Source organism: Bubalus kerabau, chromosome 1 (assembly GCF_029407905.1).
Source record: "Bubalus kerabau isolate K-KA32 ecotype Philippines breed swamp buffalo chromosome 1, PCC_UOA_SB_1v2, whole genome shotgun sequence".
NCBI classification, from domain to species: domain Eukaryota; kingdom Metazoa; phylum Chordata; class Mammalia; order Artiodactyla; family Bovidae; genus Bubalus; species Bubalus kerabau.
This window is the reverse complement of record NC_073624.1, coordinates 229,997,793-230,013,338: the sequence shown is the minus strand read 5'-3', so window position 1 is coordinate 230,013,338 and position 15,546 is coordinate 229,997,793. Positions and strand designations below refer to the sequence as shown.

The window sequence follows — 15,546 nt, the reverse complement described above, 5'->3', positions numbered from 1 at the left end:
TGACCACTGTTTGTCTATGTATTACCTGATCTAGGGTCAATCTTCCCTCTAGACCGTAGAGTCCACTGTTGAATGCAGTGTCTGACACACATAGGGAGCTCCATAAACATTTCTAGAAGGAATGATACAATTTGTCAGTGGAATTATTTGAGATGATACTCTTGGCACACTGACTTGGCACGTGGTATGTTATTATTGTTGTTATTGTTATTATTATTATATTGTCAGACAGGCACAGGGAGATATGCATTCTTCCTCCAGTGTTTATAGAGGAGCATATTTCAAGGGAAGAATAATAACTCCAAATGTACTCATCACCCAGTTTCAACATGGTTAATCTTACTTCACCTATTACTCTCCATGCTGCACACCCACACATGCAAATGCATGCAGGGATTGCTTTATTCTGAAGCAAATCCCAGACATCACATTATCGCACATTAGAGGCCTTCTTAAAGGAAACGTGCTTCCAGGACTGTGGGGCTCACAGGGGAAGAGGCATAGATGTGAACTGCAGGTCCTGGCATTGCTTCTTCTTAAAGACCCTCTATGGGAGGGGGGAGGGAGGCTCGAGAAGGAGAGAATATATATATACACAATTATGACTGATTTGCATTGTTGTACAGCAGAAATCACTACAACACGGTAAAGCAATTATCCTCCAATTTAAAATTTTTTTAAAAAATAAAGAAAAAACAAATAAATAAAGAACCTCTAGGTACCAATGGAAATATGGAGATAAATACACTCCTGCCTGAGAGTTGTTAATAAAATTAAGTGAGTGAACATACATACACAGGGACAGTCCTGCCACAGGGAATGGGAGTCAGTCCCATTATGGTGTCAGCCATTATGGCGTCAGCATGGTTATAAAGCTCTGGCTTAGGAGGTAGGCAAACTGGGTTTCAATCTAGTTCAGCTACTGACAAGGTAAATCACCCTAGGCATGTAGCTAGACTTCTCCAAGCCTCAGTTTCCTCATCTGTAAAATGAGGAGATAATCTCACTTGCTTCACAGAGTGGGAATGAGAGTTCAGTGTGATCATTCAAGGAAGGGAGGAACTCGCTCTGGCTCACAGAGAGACTCGGTTCTGACTGGGGCATGGAGAAAGTAGCTCTTCCCAGTCCCCACTTCCCAGAGGCGATAATACTGCCTCTGAGAGGGTGAGAGCTGCCCAAGACCAAGTGCAGACCCAAGATGACAGACAGGGTCCCAATAGCTGTAGTGGATGAAGAGACTTCTTTGCATGTGCAAGAGGAGAAGAAGGTGACTCAGGGCAGCCAGGCTTTCAGGGGCAGAGAGAGGCACAGGTGAGGCAGACGGTGGTGAGGTTCGGAGGGCATACCTGGAAGAGCTCCAAGTCATCAGGGCTGTACTCGCTGGGGTCGGTTTCGGAGTTCTCTGGGCACCACTGCAGCTCCTCAAAGCAGGTGGCTGAGTCAAAGTCATTGGCATCCAGCTGGGAGAGGTCGAGCTCGGGAAAGTCAGCGCAGAGTTGTTCCTCCCCAGATCCCCCACCCTGAGGAAACAGGTAGAAAGGAGGTGGGTCAGAGCTGAGCCTGGCTAGACCCAAGAAGGGACCCTCCTACTTAGGATACTGGCAGTCTGAACCTTTGGCTGCCTTTGTCTAGGGCCTGATTTTGCCAAGTGACCAAGAAATGCAAAGATCTACTTCATCCTCTTGCAATTGTTGAAACTACCAGGAGGTAGGTCAGGCTCTAGCATTACAAATGCCCCTGTCTGCTATATCTTCCCTTCTCCTCCACACTCCTATACACCCCTCAAAGCCCTGCCCGTATAGGACCTCTTTTCTCTTCCCAGAAATGTTTGGTTGAAAACTTGATTACAACCTGTAAATAGAGAACTACTCCTTTCTATACCTGTTCCCATTTGAAAGGGGATTTCTAGAAGGCAACAATCCTTCTATATGAATAATGAAACAACAAAAAGCAAGAACTGACATCATTGAGTGATTGCTACATTCTAGAAAAACACTCACTCAAGTTCCCAGAAATAACTGTCATGTCTAAAAGGGTAGACGATCACCCATCAGCAGACAATAGGTAAGTAAAACTATAACCATCTATATCATGGAATACTACAGTGCTGTTGAAAAGAATGAGGGCATTATGTATGTTATCATATCATACATGCATATCATGTTAAATCTAAACTGCAGAACATTGGCAGGTGAAATACTATCCCACATGTGTAAAAAGAATGAGACACACTCAAGCCGCACACTGTTGATGATAATACATATGAGAATACAGCGCCAATACATAGGAGGCCTAGAAGGTCATAAGTGGAGGGTGGGGTAGAAGAGAGTCAGGAAGGACCTGGTAACAGCATTGACTAACCGGTGCTTCTCAGAGTGTGGTCCCAGGACCAGCAGGGGCAGCACCACCCGGAACCTGATGGAAACAACGCAGATTCTCAGCCTAACCCAGACGACAGACTCAGAAAGCGATCCCTTTCTCACCCTGGTCTCCCAGGTTTAACAGTTACCAAGGGACTTCCCTGGGGATCCAGTGGTTAAGACTCCAAGCTTCCAATGCAAGGAATTAAGATCCTGCATGCCACTGGGAGCAACCAAGAAATTTAAAAATTAAATTAAAAAAAAAAGTTACCAATAGAAGGGTGCCTTGCAGATTCAGAAACAGCCTGAGTTGGGGGAGGCTGACACAGAAACAGGATACCATAGACACTGGGGTCCAGCGTCTATGAATCACAATCCCCATGTACCAGCTGTGATACCTTGGGCAAGTCCCTTCACCTCTTTGAAGCTCAACTATCTCATCTGTAAAATGGGACAATAACATCTGCCTCATACAGTTAATATTAAATGAGGCAATGCTATAACTTGGCTTGGTAAGTGCTCAATAAATGGTCGCAAGCAGGAATGGTGACAAATTTTAAAAAATAATATAAAACAGAGTTTCATGGCAGGCAGAGATGGGTGGAACCTCCTTCGAGAACAGAAAGAGGCCTGCGTGACACTGAAGAGAAATAGGTTTTATCCAGGCCTTTTCCTTAATTGTTACCACTTACTAGGCCTCATAAATTATGAATAAATGTATATTATTAGCTCAACTTGACACAGGAAAAAGGCTTTTATCTGAATTTGGGTCAAATGTCTTAATTGGCATTTTGCAAGAATCCTGTACACCCGGGCGGCACCAAGGCTGGTTCTCGCAAGCAGCCAGTCCCTGCTTTCAGGCCAGGTAGCACATGCCCGGAGAGTGCAACTCCAGGGACACTCCCAACCGTGCCTGCCTTCTATCTGCCTGGTCTTCCTCCGAGCCACATGTGTTCAACACTCATGGGAACTAAGCCCTGTGTCACTCGGTGAGGATTCTCAGCTGCCTCCTGGGACTGCCTCCTCCTCCCCTACTGAGTTGGCTCACGGGGGTACAGTGGTCTTGCCTGTTCTAAACAGACGTTTGGTTTGTTTTCAGTTTTTGGCTGTGAGGAACAAGCCTACAGTACTTGTGTACAAGTCTTTGCGTGATAAAGACTCATACATCATGCAATTTTCTCTCTCTTGGGAATTGCTTGCTCATATGGTAAGTGTCTGTGCATGCGTGCTCGGTTGTGTATGACTCTTTGCAACCCTGTGGACTACAGCCCACCAGGCTCCTCATCCATGGAATTCTCCAGGCAAGAGTACTGCAGTGGGTTGCTATTCCCTTCTCCAAAGCGTCGGTGCACCTTGATAAAAGCTACCTGAAAAACTGCTCTCCAATGTGGATGTGCCATTGCCCACTCCCACAGGCTGCATGGAAGTTCCTATTGTTCCAGGCCCTCATTAGCACTTGGTTTTGTCAGTATTTAAATGAGCCATGCATGATAGCGGGGGCCTGCAAACATTATATTAAATGCTACTATGAGGCAGACCCTGTGATGTATAAGACTCCGTGCATTCCTTTATGATTTGCCATCTCAGTGGGAAAAGAAAACACATACATATTTCATTACAGATTGTGTTAGTGCCACAGCGGAAACAAACCAGGTGCACTGATGGAGGACAAGAGAGGGAGGGGAATCTACTTAGATGGGGTTGACCAAAGGCTTCCTGGAGAAGCCAACGTCTGGTTTGAGACGTGAAGGAGGAGCCAGGCAGTTGAAGGTGTGGAGAAGGTTTCAGGCAGAGATCCAGGTGGGGACCAAGCCTAGAGTGTCGGGCACTGCCCACAGGCCAGTGAGGCTGCAGCTCAGCCCTGCAGTAAGGGGAGGGAGAGGATGCCTTCAGAGAGGCAGTGGAGGCCAGCTCAGGTAGGGACTGGATGGATTTGGGTCTTATGCCAAGTGTGATGAGGGTGGAGGCACTAGTGGTAAAGAACCCGCCTGCCAATGCAGGTGACGTGAGAGATGTGGGGGTTCGATCCCAGGGTTGGGAAGACATCTTGGAGGAGGGCATGGCAACCCACTCCAGTATTCTTGCCTGGAGAATCCCCATGGACAGAGGAGCCTGGGGGACTACAGTCCATAGGGTTGCAAAGCATCTGACACGACTAAGGCGACTTAGCACACAAGCATGCACGTGGTGGGGGTGGGGCCAGTGTAGAAGCGAGCAGGTGGGCTAGGCTGACTAGCATCCAGTAGAGACTCAGGCGGGAGGGCTGGGAGGACCGAGGCCCCCCACTGAGGGCCTGTGGAGCAAGAGGAAAGGCCAAAAGCAGAGACACAAAGATGCTCAGCAACTGGCAGCTCGCTGGCCAGCAAAGCCCCCACCTATAAGCTCTCTGGGGAGCTCTTTATATATTCCAGAATCAGCCCATCCTAGTAACTCAGAGCAGCCACCTCTGTAAGACTTGCCTCTTGAATCTTATAAACAACTTTTAAATCAGAATTCCAGAATTTCAGATCAGCAAGGAACCAGCTGTCCCAAGGGGTTGTCCATGCAGGTCTTTGTGGACAATTCAGGAGACCCCTTCCAGAACCAGATATGGTATGTGTGCACAATGCATGTGTGTGCAAGGAATTCAGACTGAACCTCTGAACCTCTTAACCTTTCGTAGACACAGCTAAGAACTTCTGACTCGCCTTCACTTGGCACATATGGAAACTGAGGTCCAAGGAGGATAATGGATTAGCTCAGGGTCATCCAATGAGTATCCTTCCTATGAAAGCCATGCCACTGCCTTTACAAAATACCATCAAGTGGCCACGACCGCTGCACTTATTGATTTACAGAGCAGCTCGACACACTCACAGTGTACCTAGGACATAAAAACAAAGAAATCTCAGCTTCGCAGCCTTGTCGATTAGGGCTTAGGCCACTCTCTGGCTAAAACCCATTAAGCGTTGCATTAACAGTGATTTCTCTGGCCCTCTCCATATTTAGAGAGGCTTTTGGAGGGGTGCCTCAGGTGACCTAAAGGGCCTCTAAAGCGGCCGGCTCCTGTAGGCCCCACTCACAGAATGATGGGGGCAGGGGCATCAGAGCACAGGCTGGCCACTATGACTGAGCGCTTTCTATACACCGTGGGCCAGGCCCAGTGCTTCATCTGCATTCTCTCACTGGATTCCTCTAACAACACTGCAGGGCAGGTGTCACTGTGCCCTTGTTACCACCAACCAGGAAACTCGGAGATCCCGTCACCTGTATTGGTCGGCCAGGGCTGCCATAAGAGAGCGCCACAAACTGCGTGGCTCAAACAACAGAAATATTTTGCCTCCGCGTTCTGGAGGCCGGAAGCCTGAGATCAACATGCTGGCAGGGGTGGCGCCTTCTGAGGCCTCTCTTGTTGGCGAGTGGATGGCGTCTTCTCCCTGTGTCTCTCTTCCCATCATCTTCCTCCTATACATGCCAGGCTCTGTGTCCAAATTTCCCTAGATTAGGCCCACCCTGATGACCTCATTTTAACTCGATGACCTCTGTACTAGAGACCCTATCTCCAGATAAGGTCACATTTTGAGGTAATGGGGATTAGGAGGCCAACATATCTTCGAATGGAGGATGCAGTTCGACCCTTAGCACCCAGGATCCCAGACACATAAAGCTGAGATTCCAACCCTGGGTCTCCTGGCTCCCTACACAGCCTGTGCCATTGTCTGACATCCTGCTTCTGAAGGTGAGAAGGAACTTTTAAAATCATTTCCTCCCATTTATGGGCTTTCCTGGTGGCACAGTGGTAAAGAATCCTCCTACCAATGCAGGAGCCACAGGAGACACAGGTTCAATCCCTGGCTCAGGAAGATCCCCTGGAGGAGGAAATGGCAATCCACTCCAGTACTCTTGCCTGGAGAATCCCGTGGACAGAGGAGTCTGGCAGGCTACAGTCCTTAGGGTTGCAAAGAGTCAGACATGACTTAGCAGCTGAGCATACATGCATGCATTCCCATTTATGGATGGGGAGACAGAGCTTTGGGAAAAGTCTGAGAAAGACCCAAGTCACAGGGTTAGCTTGTAGCTGAGCAGGGCCAGGCCTGGGGCCACACGTGCTGTGCTGTGCGCTGGCCCCAGGCACACAGCCCCCGGTGGTCCCCACCACAAGTCTGCTCACACCACTGCGGCAGGAACACCTCTGGCTGCTGCATCATCTGTACCCATTCCTCCAGGAACATCCCACCCCGTATCTAAGCAGGCTGCGGCTGCCCCAAGCCAGGGAGATAAACACCCCTGGCAATGGATTAATGGTGCTTCGTCCAGGTTCACATAAGTGCCTTCATTGGAAGCTTGTGCATCTTGTCGGAAATCGATTCCCTGTTTAAGAAAGAATGCCTCTGCAGGAAAAATTGGTGGCCCCACTTTCCAGACTACACTCAGCAAATCGCCTAGCTTAGCGCGCCTGGCCCAGAGCACATTCTCAGAGTTACACCTGGTGGAAGGAAGCGGGAGTGGGGAGGGGCAGCTGCGCTAACAGAACCTGGGTGCTGGGCCTGCCCACAGTCACTATGCATCCTTCAGTAGGTTGCCTCCTCTCTTGGGTTCTCACTGCCCCCTCTGGAAAAGAGAATATTAAACACACAGACCCTATGGACCCATCGTGCTCAAGCGATTGATACAATTTTGTTCTTATCTAGTTTCTGTGGTCCACATAGACTTTGGGATGAAGGCAGAATAAATAAATGAAATTAATGGAGGGGGAAACAAAGGTACAGAAGGAAGGTCTGTATTAACATGGAAAGAGGCCCAGACAAGAAGGACAAAGGGCTAAGCCTGGCTTGGTTACTAACACTCATCCTTTGAGGTCAGGACTTAAATTTTGTAGCCTCAGTTTCTATCAACAAAATGGGGATAATAAAAGAATCCTACTTCACAATGTCCTTACAAAGATAAAACAACACAGGTCTAGATACCCAGTGAATGGTGGTCACAGATATAGCTCTTAGAGTTGACATTCAAGTGACATTCACAGCTATAACCTCATCGATACCTTCCCAGAAGGCAGGAAGGTAGGCAGTGGTCAATGTTCCCACTGCACTGATGGGCAGAGCAGGGCCTCTCAGAGGGTCAATGCTTCAAGAACTCGTCTCCTGACCCATCCCCTCAGTCCTAAACCTGACGCCCTCAATCCTGTTCCTTCAGCCCGCACCAGCCCTGCTCCAGTGTTATGTGGCTCGTGGTTTCCCTTGGAGGATGATCTTGCCCTAACGGACAGACCACACTGGCTCTCTGGGCCTCACACACTTCTTGACCGCCATCTTGGATGCCCTAAGCACTGCCCTACTGCCCGCTTGGAGCCTCCTTCACTGACAAAGTTGTATTTGATGGTCTCAGGCAAGTTTTCCCTTTTAAATGATTGGGCATGAGATCTATTAGGGGCGCAGGTATCTAGCACTGGGCTCACCTTTCCTGCCTCCCTAACCGTGGCAGACACCACTAATCAAACATGGCTCTACTTCCCAATGAGCCCCAAGCATGTGCAACGAGGAGACTTCACGGCCACTGCTAATCCATTAGACCCAGCCTGGTCTAGACCTATGAGCCTGCGCCTCTATTTGCCTGCTAGGAAGGGAGGGAAGTAAGTATGCAGGAAGTCCCCACAGGGTCATTTCACTATAAAGATGTTTTCCTTTTTCTCCTCCCACCTCTGCTATTTGGCTGGCCTCCCACCCATTCCCCTTCCTAATGTGGAAGCCCACTGATCTTCCTTGAGGACATCATCCCTCCTCCCAACCCCGTCAGTCCAGGTGAGTCTAGTCTGGCCAATTTAAAGGGTTTCATCCAGTGATGATGGCAACTGGTTCACAGTAGTGGTTCAGGGTGACCACCAGGAATGTGCTGGAGCATCTGGACAAGGGTGCCCAGCTGCTTGAATGTAATTCTGGAAACAGTGAGAGACATTTTTGCTTCTGCCTGAGAATGAAGCCAGCACAGGGAATGCAGAGCAAAGAAGCAAAGAGAGATGTATTCCTGAGAAAAGAGTGTAAACACTTGGATCCAGCTGTGCCTGAAGCCAGTCTAGTCCCCGTTTTTCACAAATATGTGAGTGAATAAGTTCCCTCTCCAGATTAGGTGCCAGCTGGAGTTTATCATCTATCAATGAAAAAGTTATAATTGATTCATCTCTCTTACAACCAAAAGAAAAAAAATCTAATCTTCCCACTGTCTTCCAAATTAGTACAAAACTCCTAAAGATACTTCCAGGAGAATAGTAGGAAAAGTAATTGATTTTTAGACCACAAAGAAATACTACCAGCCTCCTCTGAAATAAGACTCAGGAGTCATAGACACAAAATTAAGCTCCAGGAAGAATAAGTAGAAAATGCAGGAGCTCTGAGCCAGCCTAAAAGAAAAAAACAGCTTAAAGATAAAGCAGACCATTGAAAGGATCTTTTACCGAGACACTCAAGGTTGAGTGTCTCAAAACATCATGGAGGCCCTTTCCACACGAAAGCGTCAGTCCCAGGCCTGCGGAGCGCAAACTCAGTGATGTTCAGCCCTTTTCAACCAGGTCCCAACCCCCAGCCACACAGCTGCCCACTCAGGGCTTAGTGTAAGGTGATTTGATGGAAAATCACCAGATCTGGTGGGAGTGGGTCCTCCAACCCAGAGAGCAAAACAAGTCCAGGGCTCAGAACTGGGTTACAAGGCCAGGCCAGACCCAGACAACCAGAGAGGATGACAAGTTAGTTACCAGTGACCTTGAGAAGGCAGCTCTGATTGGTAGACAGGTGAGCAGGATGGAGGAGGTGGGGTCCCTCATATTTCGAAGCGCCAATCGGCCCTGGGTCAGTCACCTTAGGACCTGAGGGAGCAGTCAGCTTGGAGCTCCTCAAAGTTTTCACCATTTTGGGCAGTTTTCTGTTACTTGCCATCAAACCTAATCCTAATCAGGCCTTGTCAGGCCTCCGGTACAACAGACGCTTCCCTAAGCAACAGGCCAGGTTAATCCACACTCTTCATCCCTTCCTGTAACAACACACATTGCTAAGGCCCACAGTGCCCCAGTGTCTCAGAGACAACCCTCCAGGTCATCTACACACCTGCCTCTAGTGTCTGGGTTGTTTGTTCAATGTCGGTTGTGTTTTCTCCCAAACACAACTATAATTACAGACTTTTTTGTTTTTGCTGTGCCATAGGGCATGTGGGACCCTAGTTCCCAGACCAGGGATCAAACTCATGCCCTCTGCAGTGAAAGTGCAGAGTCCTAACCACTGGACCACCAGGGAATTCCAATCATTACAAATTTTATTATTTTTTAAAAAATATTTGTTTATTTGGCCACACTGCACAACTTGCAGTTCCCCAACTGGGGGGGTCAAACTCAGGCCCACAGCAGTGGAAGTATGCAGTCTTAATCACTGGACCACCAAGGAATTCTGATAATCACAAACTTTAATGAAATGGTTCATCAAAAGAAAATATGAGGATAAGAGAAGAGACTTCAATGGAAACTAAGTTGAAGGCTATGGAAGGAGTCAATAAAATTGAGCTGTTTTTGTGTTTTGTTTTTTTTTTTCCTTAAAAAAAAAAAAAACACACACAAAAACCCTGCTGTCAAATTATGTGTGGGTGAATTAATAGTAGAAGATTAGGAAGACATTGGCAAGACTCTGAAGAACTCTGCACTTAGATTGCTTGATGGGAGTCTAAATTCTTAATCCAATTGAGCGCATCCCCAGTCTGGAAACAGGAGCCCTGGCGGTGTGGGTGTGGACTAGGCAGGAGAGAGCTTGGGATTTCAGTGCCAGCAGCACAAGCAGTCCCAGAGCAAAGACTGGTAATAATGAATGTGCATGCCATATGGCTTCATTAAACAACCTTGGTAGGTATTAGGTTTTATGGTTTTGTGCTTTCACTGACTTTGAGGAATTCCCCTCTCTGGCCCTCCACCTACCCCTCCAACCCCCAGCTGTAGTTCCCACTCTTTATCAGATAAGGTGACTATTATACATGAATTGCAGCCTCCATAGCACAGAAAATTAATCCCTACAATGGACTCCCAGATCTGGGGCTTTAGGCACTGGAGGAGCCTAGGGAAACACTTCCAGAGACAGAAGACTCTTATTTTGCAGACAAGGACACTGAGGCAGAAAGTCTCCTGGGACAGGTGTTATCGTAGTCATATCCTTTCTTCCTCCCTGTCGCCTTCCAGCAGCCCCTTTGCCAACTGAGATCCCTAAGATCTCTGAGAGCTGTGCCTGAGCGAGGTGGCCTGGGGTGGAGCAGCTTCTGGATGTCCTGGCAGGTGGCTGGCACCGAGGTCTTAGGGGATGCCATCAGTGCCCCACCACCTATTCTGGCACCTGCCAGGCGGCACAGGCTGCCCCTGGCTTGGAAAGGTGGTGTTTTGTTTATCTGAAAAGCGTAAAGTGTACTCTGTGACACGAGCGGACGAGTAAGTGAGGGTGTTCCAGGACAGTGCCATTCGCACACTGTGCTCCCCTACAATTGCTATCAATTTTCTGCACTTGAATTCAAGGGCCTCTTGAACTCAAAGGAGAGCGGCAGGAAAAGCGCTTTGTAAGCTGCGAAGTGCGTGCAGGTATCCACCGGTCGTTAAGACTGGTTGAGGCTGGCCCTGGCTGATTCCCTGCTAGTTGCAGGGCGTCCCCTAGCCTCTTTCCATCTCCAGGGACCGGCCTGCAACACAGAATGGTTGTGGGGCTTGAGTTTCCACCCTGGGGCCTCTGTGCCGGCAGCTCCCTCGGCCTGGGAAGCCTTCTCTTGCTTTCATGTGCGCACAGCTGGTCCTTTCTTATCAGCCCCAGCCCAGATTAAGTGTCCCTCTGAGACGAGCCTTGCTGACTACTGTATCCTGAAGTGGCTGCCAACCTCTCTCCCATCACCTACTCCAAGTTCCTCAATTAGCACTTATCTCTCTCTGATGTCCCCCCACCACTTTTGCCAGTACTTTTTTAAAATTGTAGTAATATATACATAATATAAAACTTTACATTTTAACCATTTTTAACTGGGTAATGCGGTGGCATTAAGTATATTCACACTGTTGTGTAACCAGCAGCAGCACCCCTCTCTAGAACTCTTCCCCGTTTTTCATGTATCTACTTGTATATATCACCTCCCCCAGCTAGGAGTTCCATCCTAGCAGAAGCTTGTTCCCCGCTGTTTCCCCAGCCCCTAGCAGAATGCTTAGAATGTAGTGGCTGCTCAATAAACAAAGTGACAGCCACGTGCAAGCGCCCTGTAAAGGGTGGTGCTCAAAAGCAAGAGAATGTAACCCGGACATCTTTTCCATTAAGTCTCGAGACGAGGCCTAACTGCCCGCCAGCCTCAGTTTCCCAATAATGATTTTTGTCCTACTCTGTGAGGGCAAAAGCACCAGGAGCTCCTTTTCTTCCCTGGTTCCAGGCCCCTTTGAGAGGTCAAAAATGAAGATACACGATCACATAAGCCACCTGACATCGACACTCACCATTTCAACACATCAGCTCTACCCAGAGCAACATTTTATCAGTCACTGAAGGGCAGGCACAAAAATAGATGGCGAGGATCAAATGCCACCCTCGGCAGTGGTTGCAAGGCCCTGGCATACAAGGACTTGAGGCCTGGGCACCTGGGAGGCAAGGGGGGTCCTCTGTCATAGGAGGGCACAGACACTGGAAGGTGGAGTCAGGGCTGGGATTAGGCTGAGGTGCGGGAGGTACCAACCTCGGGCACCAAACATCCAGCAATGGAGACAGATCATATTTAATGTTATATTGTGAAAACAATCAAAATTAATGCCCGCCCCCCAATCCAGGATGAGCAAAATATCAAAACGCTAAATAAAGACAAGGTCAGTGGTACTGACTTCTCCTTTTGCTTCAGACTATTTGGCTCCGCATGGCAGTCTTCCTACCTTTAAAAGATGTGGTATTATTATATTCAGAATGGATATTTTGGCATCGATAATATTAACAAATTAACTTGGCATAATAATATTAACAAATTAACTAACACATTAACTATTGCAATTATTAATAATTGCAACATATTTAAAGTGTTGCATTAAAATATGACTTATCTTGATTACTGAACTTTCTGTCATCTCAACTTTTGCGCCTGAGCCACGTGTCTTCTTTGCCTCACAGTGCTGCTGCTACTGCTGCTAAGTCGCTTCAGTATTGTCGGACTCTGTGCAACCCCATAGATGGAAGCCCACCAGGCTCCCCCATCCCTAGGATTCTCCAGGCCAGAACACTGGAGTGGGTTGCCATTTCCTTCTCCAATGCATGAAAGTGAAAAGTGAAAGTGAAGCCGCTCAGTCGTGTCCGACTCTAGCGACCCCATGGACTACAGCCTACCAGGCTCCTCCATCCATGGGATATTCCAGGCAAGAGTACTGGAGTGGGGTGCCATTGCCCCCTAATCCTAGTGAGAATGAGTTACTGTATGTTCTGGTGACTGAAATGAGACCGGATCCTGTCCTAGATCCCTTTAGTCTGAGGGCTCGGTTTCCACATCTCTACAATGGAGCCCATAACCCTAGGGTGTTCCAGTCCTGTCCAGTGAGGCATATGGGACTCTAAAGTGCTCTCTATAGGTGAGGAACTGTTATTACATTTTTATCAAAGACCATAAATGGTCCATGACAATGGTGAGCAGCATTCAGCTTTGAGGTGAGTTGCAACAAACTTGCCTGATTCATAGAGAAAGGAGTGAAGTTTGCTAAATGAATAGGTTTTGCTTAACAAAAGAGATTAGAGCAGATTCATGGTTCTCCCAGCAAGCAGGACCTCCTCTCCCATTCTGATTCCTTTACTGGATGGGAAGGAAGGCAGAGGGCTACAGTGAGCCCTGGGAAAGCACCCACTCCTTGCGGCTGAAACGGACAACCCCTCAACTCCCTGATCACACTGCAAGATAGCTGTCCTTCACCATCACATTTTCTGGAGTTCCCTCAAAATCAGAATATGCTCAAGAGCAGGGGAGGAGGGACCGGCATGTGTCAGCTACCTGAGGGTATGAGAAGGATGAAGACATGCCTGGAAATGGACAGTGGTGCTGTCTGTACACAGTCGTGAATGTACTTAATGCCACTGAATTGTACACTTAAAAATGGCCAGTATTATCTTTTGCATATTTTACCACAATAAAATTAAATGCTAAAAGTCCCAGAGACCTAAAATAAAGTGCCTGGCCCACTCCTTCTGGAGGAGTTCTCTGGGGTCCTACGGTATCCACGTTCTTTGCTTCTATTTATGTGTTCCTTGCCATGGCTGGCAGGAGACCCGGGGGGAGCTGGGCCAGAGCTCAGCTGAGAAGCCCTTCTGCCTGTTCACACTGTTATAAATAACCCAGAAAGAGGCAGAAAGAGGGGTCTGGCATGAGAGTGAAGGTCAGGCAGCCCCTTCGTGGCATTTGAGGAAATGTCACGCCCATCGGGCCAGCAAGGTACCGGCTCACATCTCCAGCCCCCACACTGCCCAGGGCTGACTGTGGCCATGCTATCGTGCCAGGGAGCATCACTCCCACTCTGGAAGGGCAGCCCCAAGGTGGCCGGCTCCCGGAGGTTCAAGCAGAGAGGAGACCTTGGGGTGAGTTGGAGGAGCAGAGAATAGCTGAGGATCCCCCAGCCCAACGGGCAGAGGGTGAAGTCAACTTCCCAAGAACCCAGGGCAGGGCTCAGCCACCAACACAGCAGCCTTGGCTTGTCAGCCAATACACACAGCCCGTGGAGGGAGAGATGACTCAGCAACGCGCAACCCACAACTGCCCCTGCTGGGGCTGCTGCACAGCGTGGGAGCCGGGAAGGGCCTCACAGCCCATCTGGTCCTGTGGTTCCCACGCTGGGCTCCCTGGGGAAGCCCCTGCATGCTCTCCACCCCCGCAGCCCGCCAGCGCCCTGGGCTTGGAAGTGGGAGGGGTGATAAGGGAGCTAATTAATTAGGTTTTCCATTTTTATTAACTAAAAACTACACAGTGGCAACGCATCATACTCCTATTTAACCTGAGTGAATTCAACATTATGAGCTTGCCAAAAACCAAATACACAGGAAGCCAAATTTCTGTTTCTTTCTTCCATGTTAGAAATATGATGACATTATGTTTTGCACATGAATTTTATACCTCCCCATACCCACACACTCATACCTATTATTCACAGATGCTATTTTGTCGGCAACTTAAAAGCTTTACTGGGTTCATTTGAAATCTCAGACTAAGAAGCCACTTTCCAAGTAGGTGGTATCTACTACCAGCAAAGTGGGTATTTCCACATGGTACAGATGAAGCAGCTAAGACCCAGGGAGGTAACATGACTTTGCAAAGCAGAATGTAAATGTTGGAGAGTCTTTATGGGCTCAGGAAGCCCAGGTAAGAAGGTGCTGTGTAGACCACAGAAGATACCGCCAAAGCTGGGGCTCGCCCACCATCCCCAGGGAACTGGAGGCACAGCTGAGACTAGGGGCTGTTGCTCACCCTCCTGCATTTGCACAAGCCTTCCCCGACTTGTCACCGCCCTTGACAAAAACCCAAAGTCCTCACTGGCCTATGAGGCCTGGTGCAGCCTGGGCCTGCCTGCCTCCTCTCGCACAAATTCCTGGGCCCTCTTGCCCTTCCCGTACCGCAGACACGGCGGCCTTCTTCTTCTCCTGGAGTGAAACTCTCTCAGCCTGGGCTCTCCACCTATGACACATCTGTCCTGCCTGGTCCCAGGTTACTTATCCAGCATTGGGTCTCAGTGAGAGGCCTTCCCCAGCCCCTACCCCGCTATGGATCATGTCCCTGTGTGTTATGCACAGCGTAAACCCAGGGACTGCCTGTCTGTCCCCTCCAGAATACCAGCCGCAGGAGAGCAGAGGTCCAGCCTTGTCCTCTGTTGAATCCTGGTGCCTGGGACAGTGTCAGGCACAGAGTAGGTGCTCACTAGATCTTTGTGGGATGGGTGGAGGTGGGCCTGGGGAACAGAGCTCCAGTTTCCCAGGTCAGTTCAGGCAGCTCTGCCTCACCATGCTGTGAGTCCTGCAAGGCCTCCCTCTCATGCACCCTCCTTTCCTGGTGGTGGGGGGGAGGGGGGTGTCCTTCTCCATCCATTTATTCCTTAAGGAAATACATTTCACAGAGGTCAGATGATGAGAAACCCAGACCCATGGCTCCCAGATAAAGCTGGTGGGAAACAGACTCTCTCTGGCCCCAGCAGGCCCTCCCT

The 15,546-nt window shown here is 48.9% G+C and overlaps 1 protein-coding gene across 3 annotated transcripts in view; it reads right to left on the bottom strand.

The window, feature by feature from the left end:
• PPARGC1B (PPARG coactivator 1 beta) overlaps positions 1-15,546 on the bottom strand; it is a 119,496-nt gene that overhangs the window by 33,663 nt on the left and 70,287 nt on the right. For 2 of the 3 annotated variants that reach the window (XM_055558272.1, XM_055558282.1), the window contains exon 2: positions 1,347-1,520. In XM_055558272.1, coding sequence (XP_055414247.1) covers positions 1,347-1,520 — 174 coding nt within the window. Of the gene's footprint in view, positions 1-25; positions 113-1,346; positions 1,521-15,546 lie in introns of all 3 variants that reach the window. The other variant, XM_055558267.1, reaches the window with a different exon arrangement.